We start from the raw sequence: 14,814 nt of genomic DNA, 5'->3' as shown, positions 1-14,814 counted from the left end.
TGTCCACTGGCAGGACGAGGATTATACAAAACTGGGGAGGCAGCCAGGAACGCCGGGAAGGATGCTGGAGTCTGGAGACCCCCACTGCACTCATGCTCTCAGCTATGTTCTCATGTCCAGACTTGCCCATTGCACTCTTGGTTTACAGAGAAAAATGCAGTAAGAGACTGAGGCCCAGACTGGGAGCTGAAGAACAGCTCACATCCAAAGCCTTGCTGCAACGGTCTGCATCACCAGAAGAAATCCCAGCTGAGGCTGTTCCCAGACATCACAAAAAGATCTCTGGAGCCTACCCAACAGCTCAGCAAAGAGCCAGGAACACAGAATGGAAGTCAGATGTCACTGTGTCTAACGTCCTCTGGACCCTGCTAGGCAACCCAGGGTAGTCACAGCCCTGCCAACCACTCCAGCCTCCAACTGCTTCTCTTGCTAGCTTGGGCAAGCACCTTCCTCTGTCTGTGCCAGCCTCTGCTTGTCTTGCCACCCAAGGCCACTGGAGATAAGATTGCAACTTCCCCAAGGTGCAAGCAGGGGGTCTGACCCCTTCTAGGAGCCGCAGAGCATAAAGGGGTCTAGGACTGTCAAAACCCACTTGCTGCTACAACCCACCTGCAAAAGATCCCTTGGCGCAGAGGTAAACAACCCCATTGTTACCGTTGGCTGCCTGGTCCTGGAGCTGGGCAGAGCTGGTGGCAACACCTCCCAAGCCAGACTGCTCATCCCATCAGAGTAAAGAGAAATCTTTAATAAAATGCCTTCTCTGCAAGTTTTAACCAAAGCCTGCCATACGCAGAGCCACAGCAGCAGGAGAGATTGTCATTTTGTTGTATTTCAGCTCAGCTTGCCCTAACACCCAACGGCTATCCGGCAGATGCGTGCCCAGCCCAACACGCTCCTGCTGCACCTTACCTTTCAGGACACTGAGGACCGCGTCGTTGCTGTAGCGTTTTCGGGCGGCGTTTGTTGCCACGCAGTGGTAAGCCCCAGCGTCATTCTCCCGCACGTCCACGATTTGGAGGACACCATTTGGAAGAGTTACAAACCTGAGTGACCAAAAGAAAGAGTGAGAGATGGGCTGTGCCTTACCTGAGCTATTCATCAACTCAAAGCCCTTTTAGGCTTTATTTTTCGCCCACAGGTGTATCTTGTACAGACCCTGGTCATCACAGCAGAGTGGGACTGACAAACCATCTTTGTCCCTGCTGCACCTCAAGTACACAAAGGGACCAACTGACACTCAGCTACACCTTCATGGCCCAAAGCAGGCAGGACACAGCCGCCTGAAGCCGCACCATTCCTGGGTTGTGCTGATCGCTTTTGTTCTTCCAAGAGGTTCTGGTTTTCACAAGCTGACAACCTTACAGCCAGGCATTCAGTATCCCCTCCATTTGCCCATGGGGTGCTACTGGGCAACACTTCCACGGAGCGAAACTGCTACATGGCTCACAACATTAACAAAATCCTCACTGCACTCTACCGAACAAAGCAGATGATTAGTAATTATCATAAAAGTAGGAGCTGGCTGTCAGCATCTCCATTTTCTGCCTGGATTCCTAGATGGCAGCCTCTTTATTCTTGAACGCTAGGCGCAAAGCCTACGTGATCCTTTTTAATTATATATGAGATCCATTTTTAATTGCAAGCCTCTATAAACAGAGCTGCCAAGCTTTGACAGGCAGCTCTGGGTTATCAGTCTTCATTATGAAGAGGACACATTCAAAGGCAATTGCTAAGGGGAGGGATAGCAGCTATTCCACGGGAACAGGACAAAGACAAGTTATAACTATGAATGCCAGTCCTTCCATCCACAAAGATCCCACTAAGTAAATCCAATAAGTACAACAGTGGTCCTCCAGGTGCTGAGACAGTGGAGTCTGTGAGCAAGGGTCATGGAACCAAGAGGACCTTAAGAGATCACCCATCCTGTGTTCAAAGCCATGGCCACCAACAGCATACCTGCTCCTGCAAACATTTAGGATAAACCTCCAGTAATAGAAATACCCCTGCTGCCCTAAGTGGTCTGTTCCGGAGACAAATATCCCTGCTGTGAATCTAGCCTCTATGCTGGACCTCAGTTCCTGCAATCTGAGCTCATCACTTCTTGTCCTCTTCACAGCTGATGAAGAAACAGAAGAGCTAACAAGCTCCTTCAGTGACCATCCTGTTTCTACTGGCACAATCCTACAGCCTGATTCATGGACGCAGACTTGCTGAAGCTTCCCACATACACAGGGGCAACTGCCTCACATCCATAAAGCCGTGCTCCCGCTACTTACAAAGACATTTTTCTCAGGATCAAGCTCCAGAGACCTCGGAAGAGGTGGTACCCAGAAAGCCCTTATCAGGATGCCTCATCAGGACTCCGGAGAAAGACAACAAATATTTGCATCCTCTTAGCTCTGCAGAGGGAAAGCCTCCCACTGCGATAATATTTATTTTTGTCATGCATCTGCTATTTGAGTCTGTAATTAATATCAACACATTTCAAACATTAGGCAAGGCATTTCTCAGCCACAAAAAGACACTCCAATTATGTATCACAGATTCACTGAGGCTAGGAAGGACCTCTGAAAACTGTCTCGTCTTTCCCCTCTCAGAGCAGAGTCAGCTAGAGCAGGTTCCTCAGGACTGTGTCCACAATCACGCTCATCCAACACGTTCAGCTTCTCTTGAGGGCAGAAAACGAGGCATTGTGTTTCTAAAGAGAGCAGGAGCTGGACACAAGGGCGTGTGAATGGGAAGACTCGATCTACACATAGCTCAAGATGGTCCCTCCAGGAAGGCCAGCAGCAGAGATCTACTGAATGTAGATTTCCTGTTGGGAAAGCACGACAGAGGATAGCACCGCTCTCCCAGGAAAGCAAGGAGCTAAGAAAGGCAACGTTTCTCTGTCCACAATTTCTCCCAGCTGCTCCAAAGCCTCCAGCTCCTCAGGTTCAGCAGCCCTGAACTAGAAGACTCCAGGCAGCCCGCAAGGACATCCTGCTCCATCCCCCGGCTCTCTGTAAGGAAGCCGAGTTTGCCCGATGATTCAGAGCAGACAGCGTGTGCTAGCTTCTCTTGCACAAACGTGTAGCTGTTCCCTGCCTGCTCCTCCCCACAGACCCCTACAGGACAGCAGGGGCAGAGAACAGAGCCCAGAGGGGTGCTCACCCCTGCAGTGACAATTCCAAAGGCCGTGCCAAAGAACTGAAATCAAGCACCGCTGCCTTGCGTCCAAACCCCGCAACGCTACAGCTCAGTGCGCTACTCTGTGTGTACAGCGGAGGACGTTCCAGCATTAACAGTCCAATTCCCTTTCTTACTTTCTCCCCAGTAAACTGCCGGCACACCCTTCCTCACATCCTTTTGAAGGACTATAAAATAGACAAAAGCACCAGGCCTTAGGACAAGTCAGGAACCTGCAGCTTTGTCACAGCCTCAAAGCCTGCAAGATCCTTTGCTCCCAGCTCAAGAGCCCTGCATGCGAACATGAGCCACGTTAAGGCACTCCTGAGACACGACAGAAGTAAACTCTCCAGGCAGATAAAACCCTCACTTAGCCAAAATGTGGAAAAATACACTGTGATGGCAGATGACACGATCTGTCGGGTAGGTGTTTACGTGCAGACCTCCAAAGACCTCCAGTTCCTAGCAAGTACTCATCTCAGAGAAAATAAACAGCTACTTGGAGCCTGGTGTGCAACTCAGCCAGCACCTAAAACAGAGAAGAGATTACGCCAAGAGATTCAGCACACACCCCAAAGCAACTGCCACCTACAGAAATCCCGCAAGCCACCTCTCAACAGCTGCTGCAGATTTATGACTATGGTTTTTAAAAGCACTTCAGAGCCAGAACTGCAGAATACTTCTGTGCCTTACTCACTTATGCAGGTTAAGATTTTGTCCTGAACTTCAGCAGGGCATGAAAGGTGTTCTAAAAATTTCAATAAGCACTTCTCTACCCTTTGGGTTGTCTAAGTATTTTCTAAGCTCAGCCTTCAGCATCTTCAAGGCGGCACTGCACTAGAACCTGCACCCCAGGGCAAAAGCTGAAGAGAGTGCCCAAAGGAAAGATCAACATTTAAAAAATAATAATTAAAAAAAAATGGAGAAAAAGAAAAAAAAATTTAAAAAGAAAAAGGAAAAAATAAAAAGCATTATCTCAAGGGTTGCGTCTACAGCCCCAGAGCCCGATTTGTACATACATCTAGCGTTGCTGTTCTGGAATGTGAAACAATCATCCTGACTCCCACCTATCCAAATGACTGCATTTTCACAGGCTCATCAGATGTGTGCACAGGAGGGAGTCCACAGCAATCAGAGGCCGGCCTGAGATCTGGTCCTTCGGCACGATGGGGTAAGGATAACAGAGCTCTGGTTGGCAGCCAATGTTTCCTGGAATTCACTTAATTCCTTCAAAAGCCGGTAATATTAAATCCAACAACAACAACTAGACAACAACCAAAAAGCAAATCCTTCTGAAAAAGCATATTAGCTAAAACATGATTTAAAAAGCAAGATCTGCAGCCAGAGATTATGGTCTGGCTTTTACGAGGAAAACAATTTTCAGGCTGCTCGTGTTGAAAGCAATCTCCAAGCAAGTAATTTCCCAACATCCATCGAGCTGTCTCATTAAAAAGCCATTGTGTTATCTATGGCACACTTCCCTCTGCAATCCCTTATTTTTTGTTTTTTTCCTTCTTTTTTATTAATTAATTTAAACCGTAAACCTTTAGATGCCACATTTCAGACTGAAGGATATAAGCGGCTATCCTCTTCTCGTGCCTGTAACTGACTTCATTAAGGAAAGGGTATCATGCTGTAAAACTCTCACCCTTCCCTCCAAAAGAGAAAATTCAGGGTCTTTTACTAGATGATCTCTGAACACGGGAATAAAACAAACAGAAAGACCTCCCAGGTTACTGAGCACTCCCAGCACGTAGAAAACTCGCTAACCCTGAGACATCTCTGTGCGGGAAAACAGCGACGGAAACGACCGTCTCTAAAACCATAACCAAAAGGAAAGAAAAACCACATCACGGAGTTCCGCTGGGTACGCCCAGTTTCCCCAGCACTGTACCCTCCTGGTCAGCTGGAGAAATGTTCCTCACGCTAGGCTCCAATCCCCCAAAGAGCTCCACCTCACTTAACTTCACCCAAGAGGACCAGCCAAAGGCAGCCCGTGCCGCAGCCTGCCGTGCCCTGCTCTGTACGCACACAGGCCTTTGCAGGGCGCAGAACCGGCACCATTTCAAGTTTTACCACTCACTTTCACGCTGCTGTCTGCCCTTCCGCATACTCTTCTTGGTTTCCCTCCAGCACTCTGGATGGGGAGTAAAAGGCTGACGTAAACTGTGCCGATACCGTGCATCTTTGCATACAGACCTTCCAGGCCACTGGAGAACTGCGGCTCCAATCTCAACCACTTCGTTTATCAGCCAGTTTCATTTCCTTGAAACTATCTTTTATAGAGTGAGCACTTGGTCCATCATGGCAAAGGTTCCAGAATCATAGAATCGTTTAGGTTGGAAAAGACCTTTAAGATCATCAAGTCCCACCTGACACTGCCACGTCCACCACTAAACCACGTCCCTAAGCACCACACCTACACATCTCTTGAACACCTCCACGGATGGTGACTCCACCATGTCCCTGGGCAGCCTCTTCAATGCCTGACAACCCTTCCAATGAAGAAATTTTTCCAAATATCCAATCTAAACCTCCCCTGGCACAACTAGACGACATCTCCTCTTGTCCTATTGCTTGTTACTTGGGAGAAGAGACCGACTCCCAACCTCGCTACAACCTCCTTTCAGGGAATTGTAGAGAGCAAGAAGGTCTCTCCCAAGCCTCTTCCTCTCCAGACTAAACAACCCCTGTTCCTTCAGTCACTCCTCATAGGTCTCATGCTCTAGACCCTTTACCAGCTCTGTTGCCCTTCTTCGGATGCCCTCCAGCACCTCAAAGAACAAGAGGTCCATAATAGAAAAGGGCTTAGTTATTTTCTTCTGTTTTTTTTTTTTTTGTTGTTGTTGGGGGTTTCTTTGTTTGTTTGGGTTTTTTTGGCGGGTTGGATATTTGAGGAAACATTTACCTTATTTAGGTGTTTTATGGACCTGTTTCCATGGGCACTGTGAACACTTATGTCACTCTTATGTCACTTAATTATCAGGTCCACATCTGGTCTATCATCTGTCTCTTCATTTTACCTTTTTATGAAAGATTTCTGCATCCTAAATGGTCAGGTTTTGGTTTGCTTTTTCCAAGCTAACCCCAGAAAGCAATCGGGGCATCACCTGGGTTCTGCTGGAACAGCTTCATGGTCCTTCTCCCACGTGATGACAGGGGAGGGCAGTCCTTCGATCCGACACTCAAACCGGGCCATGCCATTCTCTTCCACCGTCTGCGACTCCGGCTGTTGGAAAAAGCGTGATAACACTGGGGAAAGAAGAAGGGAAGAAAAGTTAATAACTTGGTGTTTCTGCTGAGAAATGCAAACCTGTTAGGATGCATGAGTTAAGAGGAAGGCTTTTCTCTCCTAAAGATAGCCTGAAATGTAATTCCTCACTTTCCCACGCCCTGCAGACCCTCAGCAGTCCTAACAACAGTAACTGAAAGGTTTCAATGTGCAAATTTGCTTCTTGCCTCATTTTCTCCTGTAAGGCAACAGTGTGAGAGAAAAGACAGGCAATTAGCTGGTTTCAGCGGTTGCTTTCCTAAATTGTTTCCTTGTTTGTTCACTTGTTCCATTTGGGGAGGACACCCAGAATGAGAAAAAGAAGATGGGGAAATGCCACAAACCTGAGAGACAATTGTTTCCCCTTGCCTTGTAGCATTTCCACAGCCACAGGAAATTAAAACAAGGCGAGAAGAAGGACAAAGCCAGATGTCAAGTTACAGAAAACAACTGCCCGCAGGCTGGCAATGCTGGAGACTCGGGGAAGAGACCATAAGGGTTATGATTCTGCTTCTCCATAGACAAGAGCTTTGCCTGCAAAAACCAACTTCATCCTACTCGAGCAGATGAAGTGTAGCCAAGGGGATAAAGACACAGCCGCCTTGCTAAGAGTAGGAGGAGGGATCTCGTACACGTCAGGACACTTGTTCACTCTCCAAGGCTCACCCCTCTCTGTATGCTCCTTTCTACACTAGAGAGGCTGAACTTGCTTTGGAGACAAAGCACTAATGTTTGTGATTGCTCCTGGACCAGATCCTTCCCATCATTCATCCACAGCTGCCTCATCTTCCTCCCCTTCCACGCGCACCGCAAAACCCCGCTGGCTTCAGCAGAGCAGAAATTCTCCCCCCGCGGCCGTCAGCATCTGTCCTATCAACAGCATAACCCGAAGGCATCTCAGTCACACGGTGGAGCTTTGAATATGCATGCAGGCTCCTGCATGGGGGCAGAAAGCTCGTATTCTTCTCCACCAGAAGAACTGGCTTCTACTTTCAATATGTCTCTGTTAAACCCACCCTGCCGTACCAATTCACCCAGCAATGCTATAACACAAGCGCCAGCAATCCTGAACACCGCACAATAAACATAAATTTCTGTCAGAAAACAGGCTTGGCTGCTGGGTCAAGCACAGCGCTGCGCTTGCAAGGACCCCAAGTGACCTTCTGGTCCTTCAACACAATTACGTGCTTGTCCCACCACTGCTTCCCAAGAACATCCATCACTGCTTTGGATTTCACAGGACTCCAAAACTGAAGTTTTCTTTGCATCGCACGCACATCCCAACACACAAACATACATACTTCATTGCAGTGTTAGCTTGAGAAAGTATGTACAGTTTTGAAAATTAAATGCTTTTACATGACCCATTTTAACCTCGGCGTATTCTCAGCTGTCATTAGTGTTTTTCTTTAATTTAAATAGTTATCACATGTTTAAAGCAACTCATTGCAGCAGCTACAGACTGAATTCTCCCACCAGCTGTCTGCCAAGTCTAGTTTTTCAATTCCATACAAATGGCAATGAAAAATGTTTTCCTGGAAAAGACATTAATACGTAAGACCCCAATTCAGCCAACTGCTGTGGTATTTTCAAATATACTGAATTTCAATATGCAGATCACTTTAACACAGAGCAATTTCTACGGATTATAAGATCTTTTGAGCTCACGTTAATAAAATTTGCTGAACTTGAGAGTTTAAAAGAAAATCCACCAAATGCCAGTGCATGTTCAGGTTGGCATCATCAAAACAACCTTCTGGCAGCAGATATCCGTAATGCTCTTTCCCGTTATTCCTTTTTCATCCTACGAGTGTCAACGATAATACATTGTCAGGCTCTGAAGGGTTTTGTACCTGGAAAGGTCACAATGGGAGGCAGGAATCCTTCTAAAAAGCCAAAATCCGTAGGCATCTCCGATTCCCTCCACTTCATGTCAGGTTACCCGTCTCTCTTCTGCTCATTAAGTGGCATCATCTAAGCTGATACGACGAGGTCTTGAAGTTCACCGCAGCTTTAGACCAGCCTCCAGAGACCAGAGAACCTAAATACCATGTGTGCACGAACAGCAACTCCACTGTCACCAACAGCAGTGACAAGGCTCCGTAAATCCCAGCAACAGCTCCTCGCTCTCTCTGCTCTCCCTCATGGCTGCATGCATGTATATTTTGTACAATTTGGTAAGAGATGCAGGACGTGCTATTCCTCCCCATCACGTGCCAGACCTGCGTCTGCAAACCCGAAATTCCCTGCTGAGAATCGGATCCCTTCACCTCCATCCAGCCTCATCTGCCTGCTGTGCTGGGCTCTGGAATGGCTCTTCAAAAGCAAAGAGCCAAGAAATGCACCCGTGACAGATTTCTCATTAGGATGTGGAGGAGCGTGACTAAACAGCGACCCTGATTAGGGAGCGCAGCGTCCCTCTCGCTCCCAGCGGCACGCAGGAACAGCCGGGCTTCCCAAGCACAGTCACAGCTCCCCGGCAGAGCCAGCAAAGGCTGAGAGCTCAGGGGGTGCCGAAGGTCCAACCCTGGCAATGCAGAGCAAACCCTGTTTTGTCTGTTAGTGCCTTCTCGTGATGACTCTTGGGGTGGGATTCAGAGACTGAGCAGCTCTGTCATATTCCTTTTACAGGATCAAGATAGGGATAATGAGGATCACTGAGGATAGGCTGAAAAAAAAAAAATCACCTCTGCAAACTCTGAAAGCAGCAGCTTGCAGCCTCCCTAATGAGGGGGAGGATAGGGAACACAAAACAGGAATCTTCTGTGCACAGAACTCAACACCAAAACAAGATAAGAAGGGTGAAAAGGTTTATTTGATGCAGGACTGAACAAGAACCCTGGATCTCCGCACTGGCAAGGCTCAGGCAGAGACAGACTTGCTGGCCAGGCTCATGCTGCTCCACAAGCATCCTCTCATCAGCTTGGGGCCAAGACCACAGCATGCTGTGATCCCTTGTGCCTCTCCTCTCCCACCCAAGGCGTGCCATGGTGGAATGGAGGAGGCAGAATATGTCCAGCACCTACAGTGAGATCCAACCTAGGCTCAGAGCTGTGCTGCAACCAGCTGGCACTGGGAAGAAAGAAGGGAATCAGCCACAGCATGGGAGAGGACTGGAAAGCAGGTCCAGCTACGTGCGTGTGGGTCACAGCGAGCGTGAGACAGGCTCCAACACACTGCTCACCCTAGGGCCACAGGGATCCTTAGGAGGGGCTGTTCTCCTCCCAGAAACACGTTCTGATGGAAGGGGCTTCTGCAGAAGTGCTGCTAAGTGAGAGGTTTTCACGTAGGGAGGCAGGGAAAGAAGACGCTTGAGGGGAAAAGGGAAACAAAGATGACAGATACATACTCAACATTATTTTCCGCTCCTCACCTAGGGTTTAGCTTGCAAAGCCATGCCCAGCCACAAAACACCTCTGAGCCCTGTTGCACTGATTACCCTGAACACCTTAATAGGCCACTCAGTAAAAATTACCCACTGCAGGTGAGGAGGCGAAGAGCGTTACAGCAAAATTGCCCTCCGCAACATGCCAAAGCACCAGGCTGTGCACCCTCAGGAACGGAGCACGCAGCTCCCTCCCCGCTGACATGTTAAACCCAGCTGGAACCAAGCCGTGTGTGCCAAGACTTTTAGTCCCGAGCCCAGGGGTGACTGCAGTATGGCGAAACACAGTACCCTCCCCCTCTCCCCGCAGCCTGATCCGTGCAGGAGGCCGTGAGCTTGGAAAGACTGCCAGCCAGCAACACTACACCCCAGGCAGAAAATGCAGTCTATGCAAGGAATTCAGCCTTCTGAAACGGGCTTGCTGCTCTCTCCCACAGCGCTTTGCCCCCAGACTCTCTATCTGCTTGTCCCCTTCGTGTCTTTTGCAACTATTAGCAGGTATTTCTAAGATGAGGGTGACCTCAGCCCCCGCTGAGATCACACGCACCACCCAGGCGACCTGTCTCTGGATGGCTCACCTCCAAACAGGCCGGAGGGCGGAAGGGAAACACGCACAAGAAGTCATGGAAGCGATTTGCCACGGCCCCACAGCATGGCGGAGGCAGAGCCAGAGCAGCGCTCGGTCTGCGGGGCCGTACGGCAGCAGAGGAGCTGTGCTGCCCACCTAACCCCTACGGAGCCAGCTCCTGTCCCTTCACAGATGCCAGTTCCCTACCTACTCCAAACAGCATCTGCCGGTCACATCTGCGGAGGGTCCAGAGCCTTTGCATTCATCTGCTGGAGGCTTTCCTGCCCGCAGCACACAGTCATCAGCCTTCACTCACCTATGCACCTAATCCACAGAATAAACAGCATAAAATCCATTAAATAAATCCTTAAAATAATAGTAAATCCAAGTCTGCCTTTCCTCAGATCTGAGATAAATTGTGCAGCATGGCAAAGAGACACTCTCTGTGCGCAGGGCGGACCACGAGAGTCCGTGTGCATCGGTTCCTGCTGTGGCCTGTCCCTCCAGGTGCAGGAACACACCAAACCTCTCCTGCGATCGCTGCCAGCAGCCACGCAACGCAGGCCTGTTCCCTCCAGGCACAGCAAACGTCTTCATCTGACAGTCACAATTACTATAATTTTCTAGAACCTCCCTCGCACAAAATGTTTAAGCTAAATTAACAGCTTTAACAAATCTTCACAGATGTAGTTATTAACAAGTAGAAAGCTACACCTTCCCACAACCAAAATAACATCCCTGGGAGCACGCAGGGCTTGGAGAAACCCACAAACCTAATTCATCAGCCTGAGCAGCTCTGCACTCCACAGGCACGCTGACACCAGGAGCCATCACAGACTCCTCCTCCTCGCGTCCACGGCCACCGCTGCCCCGAGGTCTGGACGGCGCGCCGTGGCACGGGTCTCCCTCAGCAGCGCACAGGGTGCCAGGGAACACGGGGCAACGAGCGTATCTGCCATGGCGTCTTGGTGACGCCAAGGACTTTGAGTATATGGGCCAAGTTAGTTGTGAATGAACAAAGAAATGAATCGAGGTGTGAAAAGCCACAGGAGGTGACTCAGTGTTATGAACACCCAGTACTCCTACTTGTCATTGCAAGGCTGAGAGGTGCAGACAGAGCCCCACACACCCACGCGGGATCCCCAGCCCAGAGAAGGAAACACAGTGTGAGTCAGAAGCACAGGCTGATGGCAGGGACAGTAAATCCCACCTGCTGAACGGGTCTCCTACTGCCCCAGACTGATGAGCGGTGCCCAGGGCAAACAGCACAAAGAATAACTCCATCTACCTGTAAACAGCTTTGCATAGACTACTGTACTCAGTGGCAGGGGAAAAAAAAAAAAAAAAAAAAGAAAAAAAAAAAAAAGCCTTTACAACCCTCATTTGCACCAGCTGAATGCTAATGTAGCAAGTGCTAGAGAACAAACCGAAGGGCGAGATGCGTTTCATTAATCAATTCCCTCGCTGCTCTCCATTCAGAAATGGATGTTACGTCAGGTGCACGTGCGTGCTCCAGAAGCAGCACGTTCCCTGTGCAGATGGCAACAGGAGACGCATGAGTACGCACAAGGAGCTTGTTCACCTGAAACTCCCTGTTTCTTGGAGAAACCCAGAATGGGATGGAGAGACGTCACCTACATACACTCCTCTGGAAAAATCCAAGGAGAGGGAAGGGCAATTTAACTCAGACTCCTGGTTTGAAGACTTCTCCACTGTTCTCACTCATGAGACACCAAACAATAAACCCAAGTCCATAACAGAGGCACACTGCCACCGCTACGCTGAGATGAGGTCAGTTCTGCCTGTGGGAACACGTGAGCAAACCCAGTGGCACCGACTGCCTTCACCAGCTACTGAGAGAACTACAGCCTGGCTCTGCTCTGGTCTCACCACTCCTTGCTCAGCATCGAACTCCCCAAGTTCCCTCCACGCTCCTTCCCAAACTGCACTGACTGTTCCACCAGGGAAACCAGAAGAGACCTGGAAGCATCTGAGCTGATGTGCACAGCCAAACCCAGTGTGTGAAACCTAGTGTACATTCCCAGCACCACCATCTGCTCTGCCCAGGGCTATGACCTCCTCCCTGCAGCCCTCCAGCTGAACCTGCTCTCAGATCCTCACAGAAGAGTCTTCCAAGTTCTTACAAGACCAGACCACCCTGTCACAGCAAGGAAGGCTGGAAAAGTATTTGATGAACTCCTGATTTACACTGGGCCTAGCTTTTCAGGTGCTTTGACCTAGGTCGAAGGTGCTCTACCATCATGGTAGAAGGCTGCCTAGGAGCTCAAGTCCAATGCCACAGTCTAGTTTGGTCTCTGTAGGAGGGGAGGATCTCATTACAGGCATTTCAGAACACGCCGATGCACAATGATTTCCTTATCCAGAATCCCAGGCTCACTGAGCTCTCCCGCTGCATAATGCAGTTGAAAAGCAGCGCGCTGGACACATCCTTCCGTGCTGGGACACGCTCACTGGCACCGATGCACTGTGAAACTGTTTTTGCTGACCTGCTTTCTTCCCACACCTGAAATCAGCAGCACTGTGCTTTAAGAGAGCACGTTTGGGAGCTGACATTCAGTTCATCTGTCCCTGGTGGGACCCTGGCACCTCCCTGGGCTCCACCAGACACCCAGAGAGCTCCAACAGCCTGGGCTCTCGGCAGATAAATTGCTTTGCCAAAGATTAAGCTCCTGCTCTTTCGCTACTTACTGTGCTGAAGGGCAGAACTAAGCCTTCCCAAACAAAAGCCATCACAAGGGGAGGTGTCCAACTTCCTGTCCATCAGGACCTCACAGCGCAGGAGATTAAAGATCCCAACACCTCCCTCGGCGCATCAGTTCCCAGTTATACTCACAGCCTTTATCATTTTCATGAGGCCATCTTCAGACACACTAAAGCCATCAAAGTCACCAGACATTCCAAAAGGGGAGAGCAGTAGGTGCCCCCAGAAGCCTGTTAAGATCTGAGCCAGCTACTGAGAGCAGGGACAAGGGAACTCAGACCACCTAAGTACAGCCGGGCTTCTTTCCAGTGCTTTTTGCCCCTCAAGCGACCACCCACATCCCCCTGACTCTCTCAGTGATTAGCTCTTTCTATCAGTGCATCCACACGCTTCACTCAGGGCAGATCCTGATCCAGACAGAGTTGCAGGCCACCCACTGCCACCTCTGGGCTGTAGATGGGATAAAAGAGCTCACAGCACACCAATGCAAGCCCATCATAGCCTTGGCCAGGAAAGCCAGAGCTGTCATAGCCAGACCTTGGCAGCCACCTCCCCAGGCAGAGGGTGCTGCCCTCCGGGCTGTGAAGCGTCAAGCTCCCCACAAAAACAAGTGGTGTCTTTTTGGAGAGTCCTGTTTTTCATTCGTGGCTGATAGCACTTACCTGGGAGAGTTACACGGGATGTTAACAGTGGAATAAAAGAGACACCACTGTGGACTATCCCAATTCCCACCTACACATCATTAACAGAATTTCACTTCATAGACACTTTATCTCCAGCTCTCTGGGAGGCAGACTCTGTACAAACATCAAGAGCAAGGAAAAAAAGAAAATCAACAGAAAAACCCCAACACTTACTTGAAAATCTGACTGTAGCCGTTTGACTGGTGACAGCCCCTAGGGAGCTGTGAGACACGCAGGAGTAATTACCCTCAGCATCAGCCCTCTCGGGATATTTACTGTCCTTTGCCACAGCCTGGGATGAGATGAAGAGCGATCCATTTGGGAGCACGTGGAGATGTTCCTGCTCCACTAATGGAAACCCATTCTTCTTCCACGTGATGTTGATCACCTGCTCAGCAGGGGCCAGGTTACAGTCCAACACCACGACTTGGTTTGGCTCCAGTATCACCTTTGCAGGACCAGCGCTACAGCTCAGCTCCAGAGAATCCCCTTCCAACAGCCTCCCTGCAAAGAAAAGAAAACGTTGCAGTGGGGGGTGCTTTCCTTGGTTAACCACATCCCAGTTTTACGCAGCAACGGAAGTGCAGTTTTCCATGAGCGGAGCTGGAGGTATCAGGTGAAATTCAGCCCTGCTGGGTGACCAGCACCTCCCATGAGCACTGCATTCTCCAGCACACATCCCCAGGGCTGCACAACCTGCACCATTTCTGCCACTCCCCACTGTGCCCAGCAGCCACTCCTGCTGTCCACACTTGTTTTTTCCTTCCTAGACTGATTCAAGCAGGGAAGAACAACTGGAAGAAGGTGAAGTGATGGCAACAGCAAGAGCAAGCACCCAGCCCACCACGGCTGCCCACGACAAGGGAGGGCTCCCCTTACCTGCCTGCATACCAGAGCCTCCTCCAAGGCCAGTCAACACCCCCCCCCCACAAGACAATCAGGTACGAGCAAAGGTATTCAAGCCCACCTCCATACCCCAATGCCAATGATCACAACTTGGTTGGAGCAGTTCCCTCT

The 14,814-nt window shown here is 49.7% G+C and overlaps 1 protein-coding gene across 4 annotated transcripts in view; it reads right to left on the bottom strand.

Moving 5' to 3' along the window:
* The window catches only part of IGDCC4 (immunoglobulin superfamily DCC subclass member 4), a 92,407-nt gene that overhangs the window by 44,444 nt on the left and 33,149 nt on the right, over positions 1-14,814 (bottom strand). For 3 of the 4 annotated variants that reach the window (XM_086756895.1, XM_086756897.1, XM_086756896.1), the window contains exons 2-4: positions 13,972-14,301; positions 6,279-6,420; positions 910-1,043 (exon numbers count right to left, since the gene is read on the bottom strand). In XM_086756895.1, the coding sequence (XP_086613021.1) occupies positions 910-1,043; positions 6,279-6,420; positions 13,972-14,301 (606 nt within the window). Of the gene's footprint in view, positions 1-909; positions 1,044-6,278; positions 6,421-13,971; positions 14,302-14,814 lie in introns of those variants that run through there. The other variant, XM_086756898.1, reaches the window with a different exon arrangement.

This window comes from Chlamydotis macqueenii, chromosome 12 (assembly GCF_036417535.1).
Source record: "Chlamydotis macqueenii isolate bChlMac1 chromosome 12, bChlMac1.mat, whole genome shotgun sequence".
NCBI lineage: Eukaryota > Metazoa > Chordata > Aves > Otidiformes > Otididae > Chlamydotis > Chlamydotis macqueenii.
This window is presented reverse-complemented; position numbering and strand designations above follow the sequence as displayed.